The 18375-nt window shown below is 39.0% G+C and overlaps 1 protein-coding gene across 24 annotated transcripts in view; it reads right to left on the bottom strand.

The window, feature by feature from the left end:
* The window catches only part of MYCBP2 (MYC binding protein 2), a 266736-nt gene that overhangs the window by 223618 nt on the left and 24743 nt on the right, over nt 1–18375 (bottom strand). For all 24 annotated transcript variants that reach the window (XM_072760790.1, XM_072760789.1, XM_072760784.1 and 21 more), the window contains exons 2-3: nt 14454–14529; nt 9840–10055 (exon numbers count right to left, since the gene is read on the bottom strand). In XM_072760790.1, the coding sequence (XP_072616891.1) occupies nt 9840–10055; nt 14454–14529 (292 nt within the window). The remainder of the gene's footprint in view (nt 1–9839; nt 10056–14453; nt 14530–18375) is intronic.

The following is an 18375-nucleotide window of genomic DNA, read 5'->3' on the forward strand; positions in this document are numbered from 1 at the left end:
CTAATTCCTGTCAATTCTACTTTCTTAACACTTCCTATATGCCAAACACTACCACTACCCTCATTCCAAGCCTCAGTAACCCCTCCTCAACAACTGTAATAGCTACCTCACTGGCCCCTCTGCTCTAATCTTACCCTCTAGTAATCTGTCTTACTAGTACCCAAGTAACTTTACTAAAATACAAGTCTGATCAAACTCCTTTGCTTTAAATCTTCAATATTTCCAAATCACAAGACAAAATCTGAAAGTGGCTACAAGACACAGAATGCCCTTAACGATCTAACCCCCGCTCTCTGCCTCCTGCTCTACTCAGCTACTCCACTTTAGCCAAAACAGACCACTTGTACTTTTACAATGACGCTGTTCCCTTTGCCTGCACAGGAATCTGTAGTCAGTGCTACATTCTTATTCTACCACGTTCCACTACACCTACCATGCCCCTAGGAACCCTTAACTGACTAGACATGTCTGTTTACCCCTACCAGACATAACTTTCTTGAGGGTAGGGACTGTGTCTCATCATTTTATTTTCAGGGCCTAATACAATGCTTGCTACAACTCAAAAAAGAATTCAGAAGTAAATAAACTTAAGAAGTAAATAAATAAGTCTATGTAAATCTATACCTTTTAACAAAATATGTGGTATGACTAGCCTCAAATAAGACTGAAAGGGAAGTATGAATCCTAAAAAAAAACTATTAAGAATTACGTAGTTATAAAGCTTGGAACATTTTAGAGGATCTAGAAATCAGATAGTGAAAGATGGTTTGAATGGGGTAAAAACTATATCTTAGTTTTTAAGATTTTACTTTTTTATTTGAGAGAGAAGAGAAAGTCCGTGAGTGGAGGGGAGAGGCAGAAGGAGAGGGAGAAGAAGCAGGCCCCCACTGAGCAGGGAGCCCTACATGGGGCTCCATCCCAGGACCCTGGGATCATGACCTGAGCTGAAGGCAGATGCTTAACCAACTGAGCGACCCAGGGGCCCCTAAAATCTGTATTTTGGGGAAAAAAAACTTAATAGAAAGCACTTAGGTATAGGTAAGAAAGTCTTTTTTAAAATATCAAAGATTGCTGACGCACAAAAACCAAAAGCAAAAAAACCTTGCAAAGTCTATGTAATAAATTCAACTTAGTTTTTAAAATTCAAGGAGAGAATAAAACTGGATCAAACTGCTATTTCAACAACAAATAAAAACTGCTTTAATTATGTGAGAGGAGGGGGAGGGGCAAGATGGCGGAAGAGTAGGGTCTCCAAATCACCTGTCCTCAACAAATTACCTAGAAAACCTTCAAATCATCCTGAAAATCTACGAATTTGGCCTGAGATTTAAAGAGAGACCAGCTGGAATGCTGCAGTGAGAAGAGTTCGCGCTTCTATCAGGTAGGAAGACGGGGGAAAAAGAAATAAAGAAACAAAAGGCCTCCAAGGGGGAGGGGCCCCGCGAGGAGCCGGGCTGAGGCCGGGGCGAGTGTCCCCAGGACAGGAGAGCCCCGTCCCGGAGGAGCAGGAGCTGCACCAACCTTCGGGAGGCGGGGGGGGGGGGGGGGGGGGGGAAGGCCTCGCAGGAAGTTGGAGCAGGACCCAGGAGGGCGGGGATGCCCTCGGGCTCCCGGGGACACTAACAGGCACCTGCGCCGCGGGGAGATGCGCCGAGCTCCCTAAGGGCTGCAGCGCGCACTGCGGGACCCGGAGCAGCTCGGAGGGGCTCGGGGGCGGCTCCGCGGAGGGGGCTGCGCGGCTCCGGGAGCAGCTCAGCGGCGGCGGCTCGGGCGGAGGAAGAAGCTCCGCACGGAGGGGGCGGCGCGGCTCCGGGAACAGCTCGGAGGGGCTCGGGCGGCGGCACCGCGGAGGGGGCTGTGGGGCGGGAGCGCGAATCCAAAAGCGCAGGCCCCGGAGCACAGGGCGCCGGGACACAGCCCAGGATCCGGCCTCCCCCTGGGACAGGCAGAGGCCGGAGGGCCCAGGACACCAAGGACGCTCCTGCCTGGAACTGAGCAGATCAGCGGCGCCGCCCGGGAGCCCCCAGGCCCTGCAGACGGAGAGCCCCGGAGTTACTGCGGGAGCTGACTCCAGGGCTGCAGAGCTGCCGCCCCGCCACTGTGGCTTCCTCCCGGGGCCTCACGGGGTGAACAACCCCCATTGAGCCCTGCACCAGGCAGGGGTAGAGCAGCTCCCCCAAGGGCTAACACCTGAAAATCAGCACAGCAGGCCCCTCCCCCAGAAGACCAGCAACACCGACCAGTTCCAGAGGAAGTCAAGGGACTTAAAAGTATACAGAATCGGAAGATACTCCCCCGTGTTTATTTGTTTTTTGGTTTTTGTTTTGTTTTGTGCTTTTTTTTTCTTTCTTTCTTCTTGATTTCTGATTGCTTCCCCCACCCCACCCCCCTTTTTTTCTCCTTTTTCTTTCTCTTTTTCCCCCCTTTTTCCCCCTTCTTTCTCTTTTTTCTTTTTCTCTTTTCTTTCCTTCTCTCTCTTTTTCTCCTTTTCCCAATACAACTTGTTTTTGGCCACTCTGCACTGAGCAAAATGACTAGAAGGAAAACCTCACCTCAAAAAAAAAGAATCAGAAACAGCCCTCTCTCCCACAGAGTTACAAAATCTGGGTTACAATTCAATGTCAGAAAGCCAATTCAGAAGCACTATTATACAGCTACTGGTGGCTCTAGAAAAAACCATAAAGGACTCAAGAGACTTCATGACTGCAGAATTTAGATCCAATCAGGCAGAAATTAAAAATCAATTAAATGAGATGCAATCCAAGCTAGAAGTCCTAACGATGAGGCTTAACGAGGTGGAAGAACGAGTGAGTGACATAGAAGACAAGTTGATGGCAAAGAGGGGAACTGAGGAAAAAAGAGACAGGCAATTAAAAGACCATGAGGATAGATTAAGGGAAATAAATGACAGCCTGAGGAAGAAAAACCTACGTTTAATTGGGGTTCCCGAGGGCGCCGAAAGGGACAGAGGGCCAGAATATGTATTTGAACAAATCCTAGCTGAAAACTTTCCGAATCTGGGAAGGGAAACAGGCATTCAGATCCAGGAAATAGAGATACCCCCCGTAAAATCAACAAAAACCGTTCAACACCTCGACATTTAATAGTGAAGCTTGCAAATCCCAAAGAAGATCCTTAAGGCAGCAAGAGAAAAAAAGTCCCTGACTTTTATGGGGAGGAATATTTGGGTAACAGCAGACCTCTCCACAGAGACCTGGCAGGCCAGAAAGGGCTGGCAGGATATATTCAGGGTCCTAAATGAGAAGAACATGCAACCAAGAATACTTTATCCAGCAAGGCTCTCATTCAAAATGTAAGGAGAGATAAAGAGCTTCCAAGACAGGCAGGAACTGAAAGAATATGTAACCTCCAAACCAGCTCTGCAAGAAATTTTAAGGGGGACTCTTAAAATTCCCCTTTAAGAAGAAGTTCAGTGGAACAATCCACAAAAACAAGGACTGAATAGATATCACGATGACACTAAACTCATATCTGTCAATAGTAACTCTGAACGTGAACGGGCTTAATGACCACATCAAAAGGCGCAGGGTTTCAGACTGGATAAAAAAGCAGGACCCATCTATTTGCTGTCTACAAGAGACTCATTTTAGACAGAAGGACACCTACAACCTGAAAATAAAAGGTTGGAGAACCATTTACCATTCAAATGGTCCTCAAAAGAAAGCAGGGGTTGCCATCCTTATATCAGATAAATTAAAATTTACCCCAAAGACTATAGTGAGAGATGAAGAGGGACACTATCTCATACTCAAAGGATCTATCCAACAAGAGGACTTAACACTCCTCAATATATATGCCCCGAATGTGGGAGCTGCCAAATATTTAAACCAATTAATAACCAAACTGAAGAAACACTTTGATAATAATACACTTATACTTGGTGACTTCAATCTAGCTCTTTCTACTCTCGATAGGTCTTCTAAGCACAACATCTCCAAAGAAACGAGAGCTTTAAATGATACACTGGACCAGATGGATTTCACAGATATCTACAGAACTTTACATCCAAACTCAACTGAATACACATTCTTCTCAAGTGCACATGGAACTTTCTCCAGAATAGACCACGTACTGGGTCACAAATCGGGTCTGAACCAATAACAAAAGATAGGGATAGTCCCCTGTATATTCTCAGACCATAATGCCTTGAAATTAGAACTTAATCACAACAAGAAGTTTGGAAGGACCACAAACACGTGGAGGTTAAGGACCATCCTGCTAAAAGATGAAAAGGTCAACCAGGAAATTAAGGAAGATTTAAAAAGATTCATGGAAACTAATGAGAATGAAGATACAACTGTTCAAAATCTTTGGGATGCAGCAAAAGCAGTCCTGAGGGGGAAATACATCGCAATACAAGCATCCATTCAAAAACTGGAAAGAACTCAAATTCAAAAGCTCACCTTACACATAAAGGAACTAGAGAAAAAGCAACAAATAGACCCCACCCCCAGCAGAAGAAGACAGTTAATTAAAATTCGAGCAGAACTAAATGAAATCGAGACCAAAAGAACTGTGGAACAGATCAACAGAACCAGGAGTTGGTTCTTTGAAAGAATTAATAAGATAGATAAACCATTAGCCAACCTTATTAAAAAGAAGAGAGAGAAGACTCAAATTAATAAAATCATGAATGAGAAAGGAGAGATCACCACCAACACCAAGGAAATACAAACGATTTTAAAAACATATTATGAACAGCTGTACGCCAATAAATTAGGAAATCTAGAAGAAATGGACGCATTCCTGGAAAGCCACAAACTACCAAAACTGGAGCAGGAAGAAATAGAAAACCTGAACAGGCCAATAACCAGGAAGGAAATTGAAGCAGTCATCAAAAACCTCCCAAGACACAAGAGTCCAGGGCCAGATGGCTTCCCAGGGGAATTCTATCAAACGTTTAAAGAAGAAATCATACCTATTCTACTAAAGCTGTTTGGAAAGATAGAAAGAGATGGAGTACTTCCAAATTCGTTCTATGAGGCCAGCATCACCTTAATTCCGAAACCAGACAAAGATCCCACCAAAAAGGAGAATTACAGACCAATATCCCTGATGAACATGGATGCAAAAATTCTCAACAAGATACTAGCCAATAGGATCCAACAACACATTAAGAAAATTATTCACCATGACCAAGTAGGATTTATCCCCGGGACACAAGGCTGGTTCAACACTCGTAAAACCATCAATGTGATTCATCATATCAGCAAGAGAAAAACCAAGAACCATATGATCCTCTCATTAGATGCAGAGAAAGCATTTGACAAAATACAACATCCATTCCTGATCAAAACCCTTCAGAGTGTTGGGATAGAGGGAACTTTCCTCGACATCTTAAAAGCCATTTATGAAAAGCCCACAGCAAATATCATTCTCAATGGGGAAGCACTGGGAGCCTTTCCCCTAAGATCAGGAACAAGACAGGGATGTCCACTCTCACCACTGCTGTTCAACATAGTTCTGGAAGTCCTCGCCTCAGCAATCAGACAACAAAAAGACATTAAAGGCATTCAAATTGGCAAAGAAGAAGTCAAACTCTCCTCTTCGCCGATGACATGATACTCTACATAGAAAACCCAAAAGCCTCCGCTCCAAGATTGCTAAAACTCATACAGCAATTTGGTAGCGTGGCAGGATACAAAATCAATGCCCAGAAATCAATGGCATTTCTATACACTAACAATGAGACTGAAGAAAGAGAAATTAAGGAGTCAATCCCATTTACAATTGCACCCAAAAGCATAAGATACCTAGGAATAAACCTAACCAAAGAGGTAAAAGATCTATACCCTAAAAACTATAGAACACTTCTGAAAGAAACTGAGGAAGACACAAAGAGATGGAAAAATATTCCATGCTCCTGGATTGGCAGAATTAATATTGTGAAAATGTCAATGTTACCCAGGGCAATTTACACGTTTAATGCAATCCCTATCAAAATACCATGGACTTTCTTCAGAGAGTTAGAACAAATTATTTTAAGATTTGTGTGGAATCAGAAAAGACCCCGAATAGCCAGAGGAATTTTAAAAAAGAAAACCATAGCTGGGGGCATCATAATGCCAGATTTCAGGTTGTACTACAAAGCTGTGGTCATCAAGACAGTGTGGTACTGGCACAAAAACAGACACATAGATCAATGGAACAGAATAGAGAACCCAGAAGTGGACCCTGAAATGTATGGTCATCTAATATTTGATAAAGGAGGAAAGACTATCCATTGGAAGAAAGACAGTCTCTTCAATAAATGGTGTTGGGAAAATTGGACATCCACATGCAAAAGAATGAAACTGGACCACTCTCTTTCACCATACACAAAGATAAACTCAAAATGGATGAGAGATCTAAATGTGAGACAAGAGTCCATCAAAATCATAGAAGAGAACACAGGCAACACCCTTTTTGAACTCGGCCACAGTAACTTCTTGCAAGATACATCCACAAAGGCAAAAGAAACAAAAGCAAAAATGAACTATTGGGACTTCATCAAGATAAGAAGCTTTTGCACAGCAAAGGATACAGTCAACAAAACTAAAAGACAACCTACAGAATGGGAGAAGATATTTGCAAACGACGTATCAGATAAAGGGCTAGTTTCCAAAATCTATAAAGAACTTATTAAACTCAACACCAAAGAAACAAACAATCCAATCATGAAATGGGCAAAAGACATGAAGAGAAATCTCACAGAGGAAGACATGGACATGGCCAACATGCACATGAGAAAATGCTCTGGATCTCTTGCCATCAGGGAAATACAAATCAAAACCACAATGAGATACCACCTCACACCAGTGAGAATGGGGAAAGTTAACAAGGCAGGAAACAACAAATGTTGGAGAGGATGCAGAGAAAAGGGAACCCTCTTACACTGTTGGTGGGAATGTGAACTGGTGCAGCCACTCTGGAAAACTGTGTGGAGGTTCCTCAAAGAGTTAAAAATAGACCTGCCCTACGACCCAGCAATTGCACTGTTGGGGATTTACCCCAAAGATTCAGATGCAATGAAACGTCGGGACACCTGCACCCCGATGTTTCTATCAGCAATGGCCACAATAGCCAAACTGTGGAAGGAGCCTTGGTGTCCATCGAAAGATGAATGGATAAAGAAGATGTGGTTTATATATACAATGGAATATTACTCAGCAATTAGAAACGACAAATACCCACCATTTGCTTCAACGTGGATGGAACTGGAGGGTATTATGCTGAGTGAAATAAGTCAATCGGAGAAGGACAAACAGTGCATGTTCTCATTCATTTGGGGAATATAAATAATAGTGAAAGGGAATATAAAGGCAGGGAAAAGAAATGTTGGGAAATATCAGGAAGGGAGACAGAACATAAAGACTCCTAACCCTGGGAAACGAACTAGGGGTGGTGGAAGGGGAGGAGGGCGGGTGTTGGAGGGGAATGGGTGACGGGCACTGAGGTGGACACCTGAAGGGATGAGCACTGGGTGTTTTTCTGTATGTTGGTAAATTGAACACCAATAAAAATTAATTTAAAAAAAATAAAATGTTTAACAAGCATTAAAAAAAAAATTATGTGAGAGGAAAGAAGTAGGAGAGAAAAAAAAAACTCAGTGAAAAGAAGCAAAGTGACAGCCACATGTGTAGGAGGAACAATAGAGGAACAACTGAAAAGAGAAGGAAAGAACTGATGTAAAAGAGTAGCATCTGGAGCAGAACTGGTTGAAAGGAAAAAAAACACTACCATTTCTCACCTGCCCTCAAATTCCCCTCACCTCAAGCCCTGAAGGCCTCATCTCTTCTTCCATGTCAGTCCTTTCAGTCATGCAAATGCCTGCCAAAAACACCACCTGGAAGTTTCAGTCCCCACCCACACCCTAACCCACAGCATTCTGAGTGCTTCTGCATAAAGACATCTCGGCACTTCTTCCCCTCTCGTCCTATCATCTCACAGATTGTCCAGAAGTTTTATTTCCTTGGACATAAAGTATTTATTAATAAATTGAAGAGTTCCTTGAAAAGTAACTCAAATTCATTTGCACCTACACAATGCCTTATTTGCACCTTGTTTGCACCTAACCTGATATACTTGTAACTACTTATGACACTTATTAACTCACAAAATCCTCCTACAACCCTGTGAGGTGGATGTTCTCTTCATTTCATAGATGACAAAATAGGCACAGATAAGTCAACTAACTTTCCCAGCATCACACAACTAGTATTTTTAATGGTGAGTGTTTGAGCCTGTGCAGTTTGACTCCACTGTCCATGTTCTTAATCATTGTACCCTGTTCCCTGACGTGTCAGTACTGATGGAAAACTCTCTACCTAGATAAGCTTACATGAAAAAGATGAGCTTGCTAGCTTTAAGTAGAAGAAAGGAGTCAGTAAAGAAGGCACACTTAAGGACAGTGGAGAGAAAGGAACTAAAGGAAGAACCCAAGAGAAAGATATTTGAAGACAGTTGACTAAAAGGCTGAGGAAGTTCATACAATCACTTTTACTCTATGAACCAGGAAGCAAGTCATCCGCTGAGCATAAGGTGAGAAGAATCCCATAGTAATGATTAAGGACAGTGGTGTACTTTCTATCTTGGCTGCTATTTTCAAATAGCAAAATATTTGCATGATAGCCCCTCTGTACATGTATAAACGCCTCCAAGGCAGAGTTTTAAGATACCAGTTTATTTATTTTTTTAAATTTTTTTTAAATTTTATTTATTTATTCATAGAGACACAGAGGGAGAGAGGGGCTGAGGAACAGGCAGAGGGAGAAGCAGGCTCCATGCAAGGAGCCCAATGTGGGACTTGATCCAGCGTCTCCAGGATCACCCCAGGCTGCAGGCGGCGCTAAACCGCTGTGCCACCGGGGCTGCCCAAGATACCAGTTTAGTAAAAAAAAAGCAATAGACTTTAATCATTTATGAGAAAGAAAACCATTTTTAAATGCCTATATTTAGAAAAAAGCAATACACATGAACCATTTATAGTAAAGGTACCCTTTTAAAAATGTCTATATGTCTTTTGTTAGAAATACGAACTACACCTACAATACAGAAAAAATATATATGAAATAACATTACAGTCTTGAAATATATTAATACTTAAAAGAAGGGAATATCTTAATAGTTTGTCTAATACCATACATGTTTTTATAATACCAATTAGCTTATATATCTCTGGTAAAGAGAAGTATTATAGCAGAACAATGTAGAAGTTTGGTTGCTTCATATGTAATTTTTCTCATAGGCAAGGGGAGCCAAAGTAGCAAGAGTACAATTATATTCTTAGGCAGAAAAGGCAAAAGCTTTCAGCTAAGCAGCTACATAGTCAAGGGCCCTTCTAGTTTTAGTTCTAGAAAAATAAAAATGCATACCTGTACCAAGGGTTCCTTTCCCAGAAGGGAGCACCTCTGGCTTTCTATGGCTCTTGGCTTGTGGTAGTTTGCAATTCTGCTTATGCTCACCTTAATAGCAGCCCACCGACTCAGAGTTCCACTTCTACCTGCAATGGCTCAGTGTTTACAAGCCACTATTCCCACTTTACTGCTTTTGTACATTTTTAAAAGCCCCTAATCAAAACAAACAAACAAAAAGCCCCTAATCTTTCTTCCAGGGCTGCCAAGTACTCACCACTGAGTTACCAATCATGGACTTTGTTAACAACCAGTTATAAAGTTGCAGAGTTTTCCTGGTCGGCCCCAGGCCTGTTTTTACCAATAAGCGCTGTTAATTTTTAGTGCACAATTTTATAAACTGCAAGGTATTTTAGCGCTGCAAATATATGTACTATAGCCAAAACATCTGTAGGTTATCCATCCATGTGGAACTTAGTGACTTACCTTTGGAAGCTTGATAGGGGGCTCTTTGGATTCCTCCTCTTCATCACTATCTGATTCTCCACTCTGCACAGAGTTCTTGGATGCAGCTGCTAACGATGTTTCCTTTTTCTGCCATTCCAGAACGCAATGGCGTACATTGCAATAAATATTAAATGCAGAAGGATTGCTATGTAATTTGATATCTGGTATGATTATTGTATTCTCCAAGTTTTCAGACTGAAATAGAAGATATAATATTTCAATTTCATATTCTTTTCCATCATCACCAATTCTCACTTTAAATAAAAATTAAAGATTAAACATGCTAGATGAGTTACAGAAGTCAATAAGTGACACAACAAAGATAATCTAAGTCTACTGATTCAATTTATAGTAAGTACCCTTTCTTCTACATTTCACAAATTTCTAAGTAACACAGCAATAACCAAACTGACAAGGGCTGGAGACTGGCAAAGAGTCTAATAGGAATACCCTTTTATCCCATGATAGGAATAGAGCCAACAAAGCTCAACTGTTGTAGTATTACAGAATATTAATTTGGTGCTTTTGTAGGGGACACCAGATGTATATTACAGAGTCTCAATGACCTACTACAAATGTTGAATTAAATTTTTATTTCTTTTAAAAGTGGATTTAGGAAAAAAAAAAAAGTGGATTTAGGGACTTCAACAGAAATCAGAACCAAAAAAAAAAAAAAACCATCTTAATTTTAATCAATTCTTCTATTTTCATTCTCAAATACTGGTAATGTTAGGAAATTAGATTTCTGCAGATTATGGACATATGCTTTCCTGAAGCTCTCTCCTAGCTATCAGTTTTAATAAATACTAAAAATTACATGCTTCATAATTTAAAAAAAATATTTTATTAATTTATTCATGAGAGACACATAGAGAGGCAGAGACATAGGCAGAGGGAGAATCAGTTCCTGCCTGATGGTAGGACTCAATCCCAGGACCCCAGGATTACAACCTGAGCCAAAAGCAGACACTCAATCACTTGAGCCAGCCACCCAGGCCTCCCTCATGATTGGTAATTTAATTATTAAGACTAGTCAATTTCTGGTTGGGCGCAGTATTTTATTCATCAAACCACAATCGTGCTTTTGAGATCAACATTTAAATTATAAATATACAGAACTGGTTTAAGACATTCTATTAAGGCAAGTTCCAAAAAATATCAGAAGTACGCCTCAAATACCAAAACGACTGGTCTCAAAATTCTTCCCTTCTTCCATAAATAATTGGGGGAAAAGTGAAATACTCCTTGTTAGAAAAAAACATAACAAAGTTAATTGACAAATAATGTGTAAGTATGCCTTCCATAGATATTAAAAGCAACCAATTATTAGCAAACCAAATTCAAGAACATATGAAAAAGATAATACATTATGACCAAAAAATCGGCTGTTTACAACACTAGAAAAGGAATCAGTATAATTCCCCATATCAACAAAAATAATTTAAAACACCGACCATATGATTCTCTAAATAAACACAGAATAAGCATTTGAGACAAATCAAACACCTATTCATGATAAAAAAGTGTAAGTAAACTAGGAATAAAAGGAAATGTCCACAACTGGATACAGGGCATCTATGAAACACCCACAGCTAACACAGACTTAATGCCTGCATCCTAAGATGCAAACAAGGAAAAGATACCTATTCTCAGCGATATGATTCAACATTGTACTAGATATGCAGGGTAATAAACCAAGAAAAATGACTACAAGGTATAGTCAGAAAGGAAAAAATATCTACTAAAAAACAAATTTATTTGCAGAAGACATGTAGAGAACCTTAAGATGTCTGAAAAAAGCCACTAGAAAAAAACATGCAGATTTAGCAAAATCATAGGATACCAGATAATATTAAAAAAAAAAGTCAGTGTATTTTTGTACTTAAAATGAACAACTGGAAATTAGAATTTAAAGAATAATAGCAGTAGAGTTACGGACTGGTAGATAATACCTGCAAATCACATACCTGACAAAAGACTAGCATGCAAAATATATAAAGAATTTTCAAAACTCAAAAGTAAAAAACATATAAGCAATTCAATTTAGAAAATGGGCAAAAGACATGAATAAGCATATCACCAAAGAAGATATACAGAAGCTAACTAATAAATTCACTATGGTGAGCCACTAGGAAAATGCAAATTAAAACAAAATGAGATATAGTATATAGTATAGTATCAGACTGGCTAGAATAAAAAATAATGACAACACCAAGTGCTGGTAAAGATACAGAGAAACTGGAGAAACTGTACCATTAACTACATTGTTAATGGTAATGTAAAATCATCCAGCCATCCAGAAAAAAACCATGGCAGTTTCTTACAAAATTAAATATGTACCTTACAGTACAACCCAGCAACTGAACTGGATTTATGCCAAAGAAATAAAAACTTATGTTCATTCAAAAACCAGCACATGAATATTCATAACAGATTCATTCAAAATAACCAAAAACAAGAGACAATTCAGATGTCCTTTAATGGATGTTTTTTTTGTTTGTTTTTTTTTAATTTTTATTTATTTATGATAGTCACACACAGTGAGAGAGAGAGAGAGGCAGAGACACAGGCAGAGGGAGAAGCAGGCTCCATGCACCGGGAGCCCGACGTGGGATTCGATCCCGGGTCTCCAAGATCGCGCCCTGGGCCAAAGGCAAGCGCCAAACCGCTGCGCCACCCAGGGATCCCTCCTTTAATGGATGAATGGTTAAACAAATCATGGTATATCTTTACCATGGAAAGCTTACTCAGCAATAAAAAGGTATAAACTAATGATATTTGCAACAACTTGGAAAATGTCAAGGGAATTACGCTGAGCAGCAAAGGCTAATCCCCATGATTACATTTATATAATATTCTTGAAATGAAAAAATTATAGAAATGGCAAATAGATAAGTGATTGCCAGAAGCTAAGGAGATGGTGTGTGTGGGGGGGGGGATATCTGTGGCTATTTCAAAAGTAGCAAAAAAGACCCTTGTAATGGAACTCCTATATATTGACTGTGATAATGGTCCACAGATCCATCTACACATGTGATAAAATCGCATAGAGCTAAATATACATACACATACAAACACAAATGAGTACATGTAAAACTGGTGAAATTTTAATAAATTCAGTAGGCTGGGTCAGTATCGATATGTGAAGTTTACTACATTAATTGATGCAATAACTTAGCAATTGGAAAAAACAAATAAGTATACAGGATCACCGTATTATTTCTTACAACCACATTACTATGATAATCTCAATTTTTTAAAATTTTTCAAGATTCCCATAGTCTGGTTTTCACATAACACCAAAAAGTGGAAAAGGGGTAGAGGTTGAAAATCCAAATGACTATACATCAAGTATATTGAGAATGTTCTCCACTTCCCTCTTTTACTCCAAAAGCAGTAGTAATAAGAAATGATATAGTGAACACATATTATTTACCTGCCCACCCAGCAACATTTTCTGTAGGGTAACTACCCCCTCCCATTTCACATGACCTGCTCATCAGGGTACTCACCTATCACCCATCACAGGGTTATAAACATAACTCAGTCTAACCAAAGTACCCCATCACTAAGGCCAGAGTGATGAAGATCAATCAAAAATCATACCCAAGACTTTCTGCTAGAACTTGCTCAAAGAAAATGAAGCTGGAGCTCCCAGCAGCCTTAGTCCTCAGCCACAGGTAATAAGCCCACACACAAAAGAAAGCAGAAGCAAGAGATAAAGACACAGATTTGATGACATTACTGAATCCCTAGGATCCAGCTGTGTCTCAAGATAGAGCCACTAGATAAATTTCATCCCCTATAATTTTATTTTTTGGTTTACTACTTTAATGTATATTTCTCTCAGTTACAAAATGGCAAGAACACTAATTAACAAGGGTTGGAAACAATTGTCTTTAGAACTTAAAATATGAACTACAGGCCAAGCTAAGCTATTATTCTTTAACCAGAAGCAGAGCTGTTTAGAAATCATGGTTATGACTCCTCTCTTTCTCCTGTCTTGGCTTCTTGGTACCATTCAAAAGAAAAGACTCTGGTAGAAAGTAAAAATGTTAAAGATTTAATAGAGAAGATTTCTGCATTAGATGGAAAAAAAAGGATCCTTGCTCTCTATGGTCTCATTTAACTCAAATATTCTATATTGCCTTTTCTTTTGCACAGCCACCCACCATCAAAAGGAGCTCAGAACAATATGGATACACCAAGATTCTCCCTAACTCATGACATGTGCATAGGCCAAATGCAAGTCCCAACTCACAAGCCAATTTTACTCAGTTTGTAGAACATGTAGTCAGAGTGGGGGAAAAAAAAGAGAAGAGAAATGGGTATGGTCTGCCAAAGAACTGATCAAAAATCACATGAATAAATAGTAAATAATTTTCAGCAACCAGATACTAACTTCCAGGCTACTGGCCATGAGAGGCTCCAAAGATGAAACTAACTAGTGTAACCAAGTAATAAAAGGCTTTTTAAAAAATTAAAATAAAAAATAGAAAAATAGTGCTAGTTATACATTTTTAATCTTGGCATTTTTACTCCAATTAGTGTATGAAAAAGTTCTTACTCCCTATAAATTGTCAGCAGTTTTACCTTGCTTCTTGTCTTCACTTTTGACTTGCTCTTCTGTTTTCTTTTCAACTTCTTTTTATTTAAAATTTTCTTATTCCTAAAAGTGGAAAAAAAAATTATGAAAGTTCATTATTAGGATATATAAAGCTATGAAAAAAATACATACTTCCAAAGCAGACATCTGAATATTTCTCCTACAAACTTTCTCTGAAATCATATACTCTAGATGTACATATAAGATACTAACACACAATGAAGCTACTGAGATAGTAACAATACTGGAAAGCTAAGAAATATACATTAAATGATTTTAAAAATTGAATTTTGCAAATATTTTTATAAAATTAAAAAATGCAAAATGGCACTAAATAAAGTTTTTAAAATTTTTATTCAACAATGGGGATGCTAATAAATATCAAGTACATCCCCTTCCCAGAAAAATCGACTCTTTGTAGTAGTGAGGGCTATAGTGTAAAAAGGGACAGGACACAATTTTTACTGAATTACTATAGAAAAAACCCAAACTCCGGCAGCCCTGGTGGCCCAGCAGTTTAGCGCCACCTTCAGCCCAGGTTGTGATCTTGGAGACCCAGGATCGAATCCTGCATCGGGCTCCCTGCATGGAGCCTGCTTCTCCCTCTGCCTCTCTCTCTCTCTCTCTGTCATGAATAAATAAATAAAATCTTTAAAAAAAAAAAAAAAAGAAAAGAAAAAACCCACATACTCTTCATATCCTCAGCCAGTTTTTCATGACCTCACAGGCCTAAAACCAAATTTTTCTTTAAACAGAAGGAAGCCCTTAAATGACTGAGAAAGTGAGGGAAAAAATGTGACAAAGAGTAAGAATTATAGTGGAAGAAACAAGAGTTGAGGAAAACAATGTATTTTGTTTTATTTTATTTTATCTTTTTTTCTCTCTCCAATGTTGAGGTACACACTGTTAGGTACTAAAAAAGACAAGATGAAAAAGACAGTTCTTGTCCTCAAGGAGTTCAAAGACCAATGAAAACACAGTTTAATGATCTAGCAAGAGGATGCTACTGAGGAGAAGGAGGAAGCAGAGAGTGGGGGAGGGGAAGAAAAGAAAAGAGGAAGAGAAGGAAGGGAAGGAACAGACTCTAGATGCCAAAGGTCAAGTCCTTAATACGTGGTAACCAATTTAGTGGAAGTTGTGACCAAAACAAAAGTTGTATGCCTAGGCCACCTGGAGGTAGAGATGTCATTCACAAAATTGGGGAAGTCATGGGGAAGAATTAGTTTCTAAAAGGAAAAAACTGATTCTATTTTATTTTCAAATTTTGGGCTCTATCTTACAACCCTGAGATACTGACCTGAGCCGAAATCAAGAGGTGCTTAACTGGGGCAGCCCGGGTGGCTCAGCGGTTTAGCACTGCCTTCAGCCCAGGGTGTGATCCTGGAGACCCTAGATCAAGTCCCAGGTCTGGCTCCCTGCATGGAGCCTACTTCTCCCTCTGCCTGTGTGTCTGCCTCTCTCTCTCTCTCTCCCTGTGTCTTTCATGAATAAATAAATAAAATCTAAAAAAAAAAAAAAAAAAAAAAGAGTTGCTTAACTGACCCACTCAGTTTCAATTTTAAAGATGTCTGAGTTCAAGATACTAAAATGTCAGCAAAATAGGCATAAACAAGCATATGAAAACTTCTCTTTGACAGTTCCTTCAGCTTTACTCCCTAAACCAAAATAATCACAAAATCTTGTCAATTATGTCCTGTAAATAGTTCTTGAATCTGTCTATTGCTGCAATTCTAATAATCTAAGTTACCACCACCTCTTGCCTGGTCTATTCCAAGTTTGTTTGTTTGTTTGTTTGTTTTTAGATTATATTTATTTATTTAATCACAGAGACACACAAAGAGAAGCAGAGACATGGGCAGAGGGATTGTGGGACCCAATCCCAGGATCCAGGGATCACAACCTGAGCCAAAGGCAGATGTTCAAAAGGCCATTGCATGACCCAGGTGCCCCTATTATAAAAGCTTTTTAACTCATTTCTGCACATCCACATTTGCCCCACTTCAAACTACTCTTCACACCCAAGTCAACCTTTAAAAACACAAATCTGAGGGGCACCAGGGTGGCTCAGCTGGTTGAACATCTGACTCTTAATTTTGGCTCAGGTCATGATCTTGCAGTTGTGACATACAGCCCCATGTCGGGCTATGTGCTAAGCCTTGGGTCTATTTGGGATTCCCTCTCCCTCACCCTCTGCTCCTCCCCCAGCTCACAGACGCTTATTTGCACATGCACACCCCTGCCTTCTCTAATAAATAAATAAAATCTTAAAAAAAAATAGAAACACAAATCTGAGTAGTAATTACCCCACCTAAAACCCTACTAATATCTCCTCAATTCTCTTGGAAGAGTCCAAAAACATTGGCATGGCTTAAAAGATCTACCAAGATTTGACCTCTGCCAGCTTTCCTGCCTCTTTTTGCATCACCCTCCAACTTGTTCATCATATTCCAGTCATCAAGACATCCTTCCAGTTGTATGAATATGCTAAATTACTTACGGGCTTTCACAAAGGTCCTCCCTCTTCCTGGTATTCCTCCCCCACATCTTCTGCTAACCACCATTCATCTCTGAGGTCCCAATATAAGCGTCACTTTCTCAGTAATGTTCCCAGACAGGGTTAGTTTCCTTAACACACACCCTCATGTCATTTTACACTTGTGTTTCATTGTGTTGTCTACAACTGTAATTTTGTATGGGGTTATGTGTTTAATGCACTACTCCTTCACCAGGTTGTAAGTGCCAAGAGTACAGAGGCCATGTGCTTCTTATGCAGTGCTGTAGTCTCTTTGTATAAAAAATACCTGGAACAAAGTACTCAATACTATTTTGAGAGAAAGAAAAAGTAGGAGGAAGGAGACAGGAAAGAGAAAAGAAGAAGTTTAGAGCTTCAGCTATAAGCACTACTCAGAATAAAATACACAGAGGATCAAGGATAGAGTCGTAGATACATAAATACATTTAAAGGATATGTAAGCCATTTAGGAGCTATCCATGAAATTATTTTATGCAGATTTTGGTGCAAAGGAAGTAACAGAAAACCATGTACATGGAGATTTCCCGGAAAAGCATGCTATAAAAGTAAAGAGAAAGACTGATGAATAGTAGTATCGTGTGCTACAAATGAACAGATAAACATGCTTAGACAATCTGTTCAACTATGAGCATTGTGAGGGCATGAAGAATTAATTCTATTTCAACTCTATACTTCCAACACCTGCATCACTGCCTGACATATTATGGATGTTCAAGAATTATCACATGAACAAAAAGTTAATGAAAGTAGTATCTCTCACTATGGTTTAGAAAAACAACTTCTCTTTTATTATACTAAATGAAATCAGATAGCCCCTTCTATGCAATTTAGAAAAATGTCAAGGTTCATTCAAAACCGATCTTCAGAGAAACAGACTATATTAACCAAATAAAATGACTTTTCTGAATCTAGTTATCAAAGACTAAAATTTTCACAAATATACACCAATACTTGTGTTTCTTTTGTTTAACGAACATCTTTAAAGTTCAAACAGCTTTAATATATATTCCTAAAATACTTCTTCCTATGCATTTAATTAGTTTTGCATTTAATTAATTACAATTTTAATGAACCTAAAACCACCAATTCCTGAATATAAAGTTAAAGAATCAGCTTTTCCAAATCCCCACAAATTGATTTTACTGTGTTTTTGTTAATTTGACTTGTTTTATCAGAAGTAAATAGTTGTCAAAAAGAACCAGGAATAAAAGTTAAATGAAGAAAATCTATAGTCAACATTAGAAAATAAAAATGCTATGTGTTAGTACGCTAGCATCCCATTATATGTTATGACTAAAGGAAAAGCTTAGTTGAAAACTAAGTTTAAATAAACTTTTCATGGTATCTGAGGATGGACAGATAAAAGAAAACTCTAG

Source organism: Vulpes vulpes, chromosome 6 (genome assembly GCF_048418805.1).
Source record: "Vulpes vulpes isolate BD-2025 chromosome 6, VulVul3, whole genome shotgun sequence".
NCBI classification, from domain to species: domain Eukaryota; kingdom Metazoa; phylum Chordata; class Mammalia; order Carnivora; family Canidae; genus Vulpes; species Vulpes vulpes.